Source organism: Platichthys flesus, chromosome 10, assembly GCF_949316205.1.
Source record: "Platichthys flesus chromosome 10, fPlaFle2.1, whole genome shotgun sequence".
NCBI lineage: Eukaryota > Metazoa > Chordata > Actinopteri > Pleuronectiformes > Pleuronectidae > Platichthys > Platichthys flesus.
The window spans coordinates 14,674,869-14,686,026 of NC_084954.1; the positions used below are offsets into that span (position 1 = coordinate 14,674,869).

At 44.3% G+C, this 11,158-nt stretch overlaps 1 protein-coding gene across 2 annotated transcripts in view; it reads left to right on the plus strand.

Moving 5' to 3' along the window:
• LOC133961860 (signal-induced proliferation-associated 1-like protein 1) overlaps positions 1 to 11,158 on the plus strand; it is a 34,507-nt gene that overhangs the window by 10,973 nt on the left and 12,376 nt on the right. For both annotated transcript variants that reach the window (XM_062397226.1, XM_062397227.1), the window contains exons 2-7: positions 5,738 to 7,438; positions 7,565 to 7,695; positions 8,714 to 8,902; positions 9,069 to 9,243; positions 9,877 to 9,980; positions 10,258 to 10,415. In XM_062397226.1, the coding sequence (XP_062253210.1) occupies positions 5,956 to 7,438; positions 7,565 to 7,695; positions 8,714 to 8,902; positions 9,069 to 9,243; positions 9,877 to 9,980; positions 10,258 to 10,415 (2,240 nt within the window). In that variant the 5' untranslated portion in view covers positions 5,738 to 5,955. The remainder of the gene's footprint in view (positions 1 to 5,737; positions 7,439 to 7,564; positions 7,696 to 8,713; positions 8,903 to 9,068; positions 9,244 to 9,876; positions 9,981 to 10,257; positions 10,416 to 11,158) is intronic.

The window sequence follows — 11,158 nt, forward strand, 5'->3', positions numbered from 1 at the left end:
GCAGAAATAAAAATCAGTTTGGTTTGTTGTACTCAAAAATAGTCACCGTCCCAAGAGTTGCTAGTTTTTATTCTTATGAGCCAAATCAATGAATGTGCTGTTTTCTTGTAGTTTCTATAGAAGTTGGTGTCCTACTTTCATTTGCTATGTGTGTTCAAGTGTTTGTCTCTGCATGTACCTGTCCGTGTGCATTAGGACTTCCCTGCCTGTCTAATGGAGTCCTAGCATTGGAAGGGGATAGGGCAGGGAGAGGGAAAGTGCAGCCCAGAGCAGACTTCCACTCTTAAACCTCAGCCCCTGACTGCTGCAGTTCAGAAGCCAGGCAGCCATCTCATTAGAATGTTTCACATTCCTCTTCAGGCGGCAGCACACTGCTTCATCCCCATTGCTTTTTACAACACACAACTTTTAAAAGCTGACAATCTTAAATCTCAGCCTCAATAAAGACAAGTCATCTATAACCCCATCATCCAATATGAGGCTCTAAACCAACTCAAGCTCGGCCTCTGTAAATTAAGGTATATATGGACCATAAAGCTGTGAAATGACTGTGTAGGATGTTGGTGATGGTTTCACAAACCCAAAATCAATCAAGGCCGTAAAAAAAGGAGTTTTCTTTTTGTTTTGACGGGACAGCTGTTAGATTAAAGTATAAGAAGTAGTCATTCGTTTTTTTTTGCTCTGGACAAGCAGACCACCTAAGCTCTTGGCAGTGTAATTACCTTTTTTAAGAAGTAAATGACTCTGGTAGTTGGACAAAGGCCTTCCTTGTCAAGCTGCTAGCCCACCCAGATGATGACATTGGAAATGGGAATGTCTTTACCTAGCTATGTCAAGTGATTTAAGTGTCTATTTATCCGGCTGTCTCTCCAATGTAAAAAAAAAAGCGAAAAACCCTTGTCGAGTACTTTGTGGATAAGCGGAGAGGAAGGATCGAGGACACCCTGCTAGAGATAATGGCAATGAATATATTCTAGTGCTCCTTCTGAACTGTCTTCTTGTGCAAGGCAGTGAGTGAAATTCACTTTGCCAGTGGTTAGCTCTGCCCATTACTCACTGAACTGTGCTGCAGTGATAGCTAGAGGCCCAGAGTTGGGGCAGAGCAGCAGCACATCACAAACAATGGTAATGATGAATGTCGATACACTGCCACCGCTTTTTGAAGCGCCTCAACTACACGTGGTGTTCGGATTGCACGTGTGGTCAGTTGAGCAATTTGTTGGGTCTGCTCTCACTTTATTGTGGTGTGCGACTTCATCCAGAGCTGATATCATGGGTAAAGTCGATTGCAAGACAAGCTTGTTATTGTTAAGGCATGGTAGACTTACAGAGGCACTTTTAAAAAGCATACGACTTGGACAGTCAATGTTGCACTTCTCTCAAAGAATCTGCCTGAACATGCCCTAACCCCCAAACACAAATGCTCATCACTTCCTCCACTGAGGTTGGTGGAATTCCAGGAACTCGGCTCATGCTTGGATGATGCTACTATCGTTTGTCTGCCAGCAGGCCTGTTGTTTCAGTGAAGGTGTCAGGTTCTCAGGTTTGTTCAATCAGACGGGCAGGTTTGTGTTTGGATCTCAGCCACACGTCAGTATCCAGGTTGAGGAAACGTACAGTAAATGGATCAATAACAGAAGGGGCGAGTGAAAGACGGGAGTGGAGTGGAGGAGATGCTTTGTTACCTCCACTGCATCTGTTGTACTTATGGACAGCTATGTTTGGGCTCAATCTCAGTGAAGATACCTCGTTCACCCCTCTGTCCTCAACACTCCCTCCTTGACAGGAAATGATATTGTGTAGGAGTCTGTGGATTAACTACAAATGCTTGTTTTCTTCTCTCAAGCTGTAATTCTCTATCTGACCTGTGTACAACCCTCTTTCTCATCATGGAAGGGTTTGAAGTTGAGCAGTCTCGCTCCAGCTTTTAGTCATTTATTAAGTAGTCTTACTATTCTTCTGTGGGCGCAGTGGTCCGTTCTTCTGCTTTGCTGTGGTCATCGTCAGTTTTTCTGTTCTTTGCTTCTCAGTTCTGGTTCAGTGTCTCTTCGTCTCGATCAATCCATCTCCACTTGCATTAATTCATCAGATTTTTCTGGCAGGCAAATCAGACAAGTACACAGCCATAGTGAGGTCTCTTTACCAGGCAATTTTCAAAGACTACAGCGTGTTGGAGTGGGGCCCCAGTCTTGCCCAAACCAGCACAGAGGGACCTTTGTGCCTGCTGCCCAACATCCCAGTCAGCCCTTAGAGCAGGGGAAGATTAGGAGACGGAGAGAGCCAATGGGCTAAATGGTAGGGTGCCTGTTTGAAAGCCAACGGTGTCAGCCAAACAGACCCTTAGTCCCTTTCAAGCACGCAGTAATTACAAGCTTGTAGGGCAATCCATTGGCTCCTTTGTCTCAGCTCTGGAAACACTTGCCCAGTCTACTGGGAAACTTCATTCCCTTTCTGTTTGGAGACCCAGGACGAAGAGTCTTTCAACTCCAGCATGCTGTCCTTTCTCTTTGGGATACCACTGAGCCAAGCAACTGGGATTGTTCTTAAGGAAACTCTTTTCTTGAGAATGTCTAGCACCCCAAGCTGTGTCTTACATTGATGATTCAGGTCTTGTTCTTTTGGGTTTTCTTTACTTGCTCTGATATTTGTGAGTCAGATTTGAAAGAGTCAGCCTCCTGGTTCATGTGTGTGATTCATCAACACTGTTCATCTTTCCTGTTGCTGTCAGCCGTCCACCTTTTTATTTTATGTGTTATGTGTGTGTAAGTTGAGACAAGGACTGAGTCACCTGTAACACACACATGAACACAAGCTTTCAAAGGGATGTGTTACTCTTATCAATCCTTTTTGTCTAGACTCGTTCTTACAGCCATAAGAACAAATTAGAACTCTACGGAGGTGTGTGTCACCATCCCTTTATCTGCATCACCGGTTTGCTCATCTTTCGACAGGCCTTATGAACAAACTGCGAGGTCAGAGCCCCCATTACAGGGTGTTAACCTAATTTAACAACAGGGCTCAAGCTGTTTTGAAATTCCCCACTGACCTGCGAAAAAAAAGATCAGTTTAATTCTGAAAGGGATAGATGGTATAAGGCAGAAAGGGGGGGAAAAGAGACTAGTCTTTCTCCTAGATTCTCCATGATTGCCTTGCTCACTTTTTCAGCCTGTTTTTCCTCGTCACACAGACGTGCACAAGACATGCTCTCTCAGTCTCAGTGCCACTCTGTTCCTTTTAATCTGACAAAACTCTGAAGCCAGTCCCCTGTCTGCATGTCCATCAGTGAGGAGATTAGAGACCTGTTTTCTGAGACATGCCTCTTTTCATGTATTCATCCCTGTGGACACCTTGCAGCGGGAGGGAATAGGGCCCAGCCCTCTGGGAGTGGACGTGCAGTTTATCTTACATTCCCTGACTATTTTCACTCTTATTCATGTCAGAGAAAGAGGGTGTTAGTAGGGCATGAATTATTATAATTTTTTTGATTAAGAAGTTTTTATTAATCTGCTCCAGAAACCTTATCCGTTGCCATGTCCCATAAAATAGATTCCCATTGATTTAAAGAGTGTATAGTGGGAGCCTGCCTCATGTGAAAGATGGAAGATCAAAGTGGAGATATTGTCTTTATTATTATTTAAATGTATTTTTCCCGAAAATTTCATAAGATGTGCGGAGATTACATAGAACAATGCGGTTGTAACTTGGTGGGCTTTTACATGCTCATCAGTTTAACATGAAGCTGTGAATTCTTGTGTTTGCATTTCATTTTAGGCTCTTTTGTGAGGAATTATGCTCTGCTTAGGTGTTTGTCTTACTCTAAAGATGTGAGGCTTCACATGCAATATTTTAGAATATATTTCTTGTTTCAGAATCCTTATTATTCTACTGCTTGTGTTTTTAAGCGATAAGAGCAACATTTTAATTGCAAAGCAAGCAAATGATAGTTTTGGAACACTGTTGGGTTTTTCCAGGATTTTTTTCTGTATGTTTTACTGCAGGTATGTTTTACTGCAGGATTTTCACTGAATATTCACAAAATATTAACAGTAGGGGTTTCTGCTTCATAAGAAGCACAGTTTTAGAGGTTTGTTGTCAGAAAACTCTCTTCCATGTTTTGAAGGGATGCTTTGCCTCAGGCACTCTGAAAACTGAATCGTCTCCAAAGCCTTGAGAGTTTGCACTTGAATTCCTCTTCTGACTTATAAATAGACTGATATTATCAAACAAATTGTTTCTCGGGAACATTTGACCCATCTCTCAGTGGACTGCCACTGCATTTTACACTCTCTTCCTTTTGTTTTAATTGACTATAATCCACTTTGATTTAGGGATGGGGGAAAAATCGATTCAGTTACAAATTGCGATTCTTGTGAATGACGAATTTAAAACGCCATGCTGCCTCCCAAATCGTTTTCAAATCAGATTTATTGGTTTTATAAGGGGGGGGATATATGGGGGGAGGAGTAACCTCACCCTAGAGCATGTTGACCAGCTCTTGTTTTTGCACAAGAATCTAAACATCTAAAGAATCTAAACACAACAAGAATCGCAATACTTACAGAATCGCAATACCTACAGAATCGCAATACATATCGTATCGCCACCTAAGTATCGTGATATTATCGTATCGGGAGGTCCCTGCCGATTCCCATCACTACTTTGATTGCTGTTATTGTCTGAAGCAAAGGTGAATGTCCTATTTCTATTAAGCAGTGTATGTGTCTTTGTCAGTAAAAAGTCAACCCTGTTTGTGGGATGCAGTGTAAAGGTGGCTGTGTTGTAGGTCCGTCACAGTGCACTGATTGCTTTTGGCTAATGTGATCAGAGCCACAACCAGGCAGGCCCGACCGAGAGTGGAGCCTTAATCTCCCCCAGTGCCTCACTGCCAAATTGGCCCGATTTGTCAGGCAGAGGATCATCATCCACTTCTCAGATGACTTTCAAAGGGCCCCGTTGCTTTTTGATGTGCAGCTTGGGATATGTGATTCCAAAAACTGCAACTCTGCATTTCAATTCACTAATGTTGGCTCCTAATGAGGCACATGAGAGACTTCATACGAATCCGAAGCCAACACTCGGTGACTGAGACAGGTTTGAGCTGTACATCCAGAAGAGACTGAATACTTATCAATAGATCCATATGATTTTTCTCTACCTCGTATGTAATCTGGGTAATGACACAAGTCTTATATAGCCTTTTTTTCTTTAATGTCCCCTTTGGATAAATTAACTGATTAGGGTGAGGGCATCACTTTCCTCACACTTTCAGAAGAAAAAAATGATTAATTTCTTGAATTTGGCTGTGCTTTCATGTGTCCCCTTGATGCGTATGTTGAAATTGGTTTGAAAAGTAGGCCTCCCTATCTAAATGGAAAATGTCACTGACTTTTCACTGGCTTGTAAAAAGCCTTCAAAGGAAGAAAAAAAGTCCACACTCTTTTCTACTTGCTGGAAAAATGTGTGTGCGTGTATGACAATTATATATTTATATGTATAATCCTAATCCTACTTTCTACATGTTTATATAAATGCGGTCTCTGATCACAGCTAATAAAGTTTCATGTTGTGGATCTTTTGTGGATTTCAGTTGATTTATTATCTAAGATCATTATCTAAGATTTATTATCTAAGATCAGCTAAAAAGCTTTCCCTTAATTTCACCTTTATTCTTGTAAGAAAGTTGTGTGCGTCAGGATGGAAAATGTATGTACTGACTGGTTTTTCTCTTTTTTTTCAGGGATGTGGAACATAAATGCAATGTGGCAGTGCTGACACATTTGGGAAAGTAATATGCAAGGTTGAGTACTGAAGAGGTTGGGTCTACCCTGTCACATTTTCTGCCCCATCGTTGTTTATCCTGACAATCAATCTGCCCATGAAGACAGGGAGCAGCTTCGCATCCCAGAGGCAGCCATGTCTACCTGCTAAGTGCCTTTAGCCTTTAGCACTGGTGTCATGACCAGCCTGAAGCACCCACCCATGGAGCGCACTGTTGGGGGTTCCATCCCAGCCACTGATGAGTTTTACACACGCCACCTCCGTATGGTCAATGGAGGGAATGTGCCGACACGCACAGACAATGTCCATGCCACTGTGAGCACAGGAGTGCCTAAAATGGGTGTACGGGCTCGGGTGGCTGACTGGCCCCCAAGAAAAGACATTACAGGGGCTCAGTGGCTCTTAACTGCAGAGACAGAGAACTCTATTGTGCCCTCTGGTGGAAAAGTTCACATTAAGTTAGGCTCTGTTATGAGCCCTCAGGACTCATCGATGCTGCGGAACATCCACAATACTTTGAAAAATCGCGCCCAGGCTAACAATTACAGTCCTGAAACGCGTTACATGGCCCAAGGAGACTACAGAGGTCCTGCATATAGAAACCCAAGACAGAGACGCATTCGTCAGCGAAGCAACAGTGACATGACTATCAGTGAGATGGAAGGAAGTGGGGACAGTGGAGAAGACTGGGGTTCAGCCTTGGGACCTAAATGGTCCCCTCTTCATCGTGAGTACGGTAGCACCTCCTCAATAGATCAGCATGGAGTATCTGGGGAGAGCTTCTTTGAAATGCTGAAGGGATATCAAGGGGATAAAGTTGACCAGCGTAGCCCTGCACCAGAGAAACTGGAAGACATGTTGAATGTTGGGTCGAGGCAGACTATAATGGATCTTCCGGAGGAGGTGGACAGCCAGCCTCCTAAAGCCAAGGACAGAGATAAGACCCCGAAAAGACGCACTAAATCAGAGACGGGGGGTGAGTCTATATTTCGCAAACTACGAAATGTGCGGGGTGAGTTGGACTCCCCCAGAGCGGGGTCTGATGTAGAGGACAGCCGGACAGAGGACATGGGCCCCCCTCTAAAGCCCTGGGTGTGTCAGAAAGGATTTTCCCATTACGATGTTCAGAGCACGTTATTTGACCTCAACGAAATTATTCAGCTGCGGCAGACTGCAGGCAAGAGGAAAAACACCACCACTGGGGCCTCTGCTGCTGCTGTGGCCTCAGCTACCTCCACCCTCTCATCCACCCACAGCCTGCCTTACAGCTCCCCAAGTGGCAGCCAGGAAGAGCTCAGCTCTAGGGACAGTCCAAGTCTTGAAGGAGGAGATGAACAGAGCAACGAAATGCTGCTGAGCTGCCCTTGCTTCCGCAACGAGATAGGCGCAGATGGCAATGGAAGGCGCAGATTGGGAGCAGGTGGGATGGGGTATCATGGGCTTGTGGGCGGTGGAACAGGCAACAGTGGCTCAGGGACCTTGTGTGGGGAAGGAAACTTGTATGAAACATCTGTAAGCACACACTGCACAAATGCTGGAGTCGCAGTGCTCGAGGGACCAAAGGAGGGCCCCAGCACCCTCAGCGAAAAGGGCAAGCAATATATTGTGGAGCATGTGGACCTAGGAGCCTACTACTATAGGAAGTTCTTCTACCTTAGAGGTGAGATCCAATTAAGTGCTTTCATTACATAGAGTCATTGACATATGAATGTGTGTTGAGAAAAAGTACTGTTGAAAATCCCCCAACAACTGTCTCTCTACCATTTCATTCCCTGCCTTATTGCAGAGCACTGGAACTACTTTGGGATAGATGAGATGCTCGGTCCAATGGCAGTGAGCTTGCGTAGGGAAAAACTGGATGAGGACAAAGAGCATGGACAGCAGTACAACTACCGCCTTATCTACAGAACGAGCGAGGTCAGCCATAATGTCCTATCCTCTTAAATTCTGGATTTTTTGGGGTTCTATATGGGACAAGTTATATTTATATTGTTGGCATAGATCTTTATCCTGTTTACTCATATAGGTGTTTATAGCGCAATTTATACTTTGCCTGCTACATACTGGCGAGACCAGCTCAAGGTAAACCCACACTCAGTCCTGGTTTCTCATTCTGCAAACAGCCCCAGGGCTATTCAGCTGTCTCCCAACATCAGCAAAGTGTGAAGAAACTTCAGGAAATGCACTCATCTTCCAGCCTGCAAGGCCTGTCAGTGCAATCTCCAACCACTGTGTGGAGAGCTTTACCTCTCTCTGTTTCAGTAGAAATATACTGTCATATCCAGTTGCAAAGTGGGCTTTTAGACCTCTGTGGCTGGCATGATATTTTTGAGTTTTAAGTGTTGGATTAGGGCTAATATAGAGATGCACTCCCAATCAGAGGATAAAGCCACCTGCCTGAGGCTGTACGTTGGGAACTGACAAGTGTATGTGATTAAACCCTCACTCTTAAGATGAAGTACCTCAGGACTCCTGCCCCCGAGTCTACCTTCCAAATGCAGGGAACACAGGTTCATTGTAAACACAGGCCCAAACACAGCCTCAAGCTTGCAGGGGAGAAAGTCTCCATCCGTTCCAGCTGCTTATGATAGCAGAGTGATTGAGTTCACTCCCATAGGCCTTCACAATGCAGACTCTGTGTATACAGAATGCTTGGAGAAATCCTCCCACTTCTTCTTCTTCAGTGTTTTTTTCAGTTTACTCTAGGCCTTGTCTCATAATTGTCCCTTTGTTTTATGCTGGCTTGTTTAAGCATAAAATAAGTGGCATTATTTTAAAAACCACTGTACCTTGTGTGCTTTTTGTTGGTGTCTGGGCATGCAGGTTTTGCTATCAGCATGTTCCATCTCCAAGACAAAGTTCAAAGCACAGCAAAGATTCCTGACGTGCATTCTTTGTCTTCTCACTCTCATCCTCCCTCTCTTCGTTCATTCAGCTGTCAACTCTGCGAGGATCTATCCTTGAGGATGCAGTGCCCTCCACCTCCAAGCACGGCACCACCCGAGGGCTGCCCATCAAAGAGGTGCTGGAGTATCTTCTCCCTGAGCTGGACCTCTCCTGCCTCAGACTGGCCCTCAACACACCCAAGGTCACAGAGCAGTTGATGAAACTGGATGAACAAGGGGTAGGATGAATAGCAAAACTTTCCAAAATATAAAAACTAATGAGTTGATTTCACAGAATGACAGCTGGCATCTTAGTTTATCAACAGGAGGAGTGAAGTTATGTGATTTTCAGTCCTGAAGAAGTGAGTTAAAGAAGTATCGTTGTGTGTGTTCGCTGCTCCCCAGCTGAGTTTTCAGGTGAAGGTTGGGGTGATGTACTGCAGAGCGGGTCAGAGCACTGAGGAGGAGATGTACAACAATGAGACAGCCGGTCCCGCCCTGGAAGAGTTTCTCCAACTTCTTGGAGAGAAAGTTCGACTTAAAGGCTTCACCAAGTACAGAGCCCAGCTGGACACCAAAAGTAACTCACCTACTCTTCTAGAAGACACATGCACAGGCATTTCTTGACATTCAGGTCATTTTAATTTGGGTTATTACTTACATGCTCTAATGTTCTGAAAACACAAAGCCCAGTCAGCTGCGAATGGCCAGCTGGCCCACTCTGTTGTGATTGGTGTAGGCACGTGTAGGAAGTGTCAGCCCCACTATACCTGGCTTTGTTAGGTATAGGCTTCCATTATGCAGTTATCTGGAACTGTGTTGTCACATGACCTGTGGGGGATTGGACCTTTACCGTGACAAAATCTTTCTTTCACAAAATATCGATATAACACACTAGAAGAAAGAAAAACTGAAAAAGAACGATCAGCTCCTCTTAGACCCAGGTTGATTTTTCCATTCTGTCCATTCATCTGGAAAAAGTAATGTGACACAAAATCCTCAATTTACAGACTGACACTTGATTAAAATGTTTCAGTGTCATCTCATCCATAATGACATTGACCCAGACACAGTTCACAATTGTCTGGTTGTTTGGGCTGTTATGAAATTGCATCCTGCCCTTCAGAAAAAACACTGAGCAAACATAATACACATGTGAGAGATGGATGTCATTATTTGTTCAATGGGTCTCACACTGATTTTTTTCCTGCAGCGGATTCCACAGGACTGTACTCCCTCTACACTTCATACAAGGACTACGAGATCATGTTCCATGTGTCCACTCTGCTGCCGCACACACCCAACAACAAACAACAGGTAAAAGTTGGAGCGCCCAGTCTTTTGTGGTATACGATTAGCTTTGTGTACGGAAATGGAAAACTCCTTTCTTTGACAACATATAAAACCTTTATGTAATGTTGTATTGTATAAAGGCATGCATGATGACGTAGGGCTAAGGTGTCAAGTTTGATTCTCATCCAACCTTCTTTCTAAAGAATTCTTAATTGTCTTCCTAGTGCTCTGTACATGCCGTCTGTTAATAGAAGCACCTGGTCTCATTCTTCTCTAATTAAGACTTTTTTTCATTGACTAGTTGCTGAGGAAGCGACACATTGGGAACGACATTGTGACTATTGTGTTCCAGGAGCCCGGTGCTCACCCGTTCACCCCCAAGGCCATTCGCTCTCACTTTCAGCACGTCTTCATCATTGTTAGGGTGCACAACCCCTGCTCTGACACCACGTGCTACAGGTGAGTTTTTTGTAACAGGTTGCAGCTGTATGGTTCACAATGGAAACATTTTATTTTCCTGCACATGTATACAAGCTTTTTTATGTGTGGTAGCAAAGGCTGCCGACTTAGTACAATATTCCAGACATCCCTCTTCCCAGCAATGTTTTCCAGGACTTCCTAGGGGATCCTGATGTGTTCCTAGACCAGATAGGAGGTTCTAGGTCTACTCCTGGGTCTCCTCCCAGCTGGGTGTGCCCAGTAAACCTCCATTGGAAGAGGTATCCTGACAAGATGCCCGAACCACCTCGACTTCCATTTTTGGATTTGAAGTGATCTCTAAGACTTAGCCCAGCCACTTGTTGGAGAAAACTCAATTCAGCTGCTTGCAACCAGAATGTTGTCCTTTCGGTCACTATCCAAAGCTCATGATCATGAGGGTCAATTGGTAAATTGAAAGCTTTGTTTTGCAACTCAGTTCCGCCTTCATCACAATGGTCAGGTACAACAACCGCAAAATTTCGGACTTCACACTTATTTGACTGTACTCATTTGTGAACAAGACCTTGAAATACACAAACTCCTTCAATTCCTGTCTCAGTTCTCCTGTAAAAGCTCCTCAGCACTCTGAGTTTTACCAGCGGCGTTACTTTCATGCAGGTGGCAAGCATTAAGACAAAAGCATTGACTGGAAGGCATGGGTCAAACATAAAAGCCTGCTGCGTGACCTCCGTCCAGGGTTTCTGGACAGTGTATGGTCATGT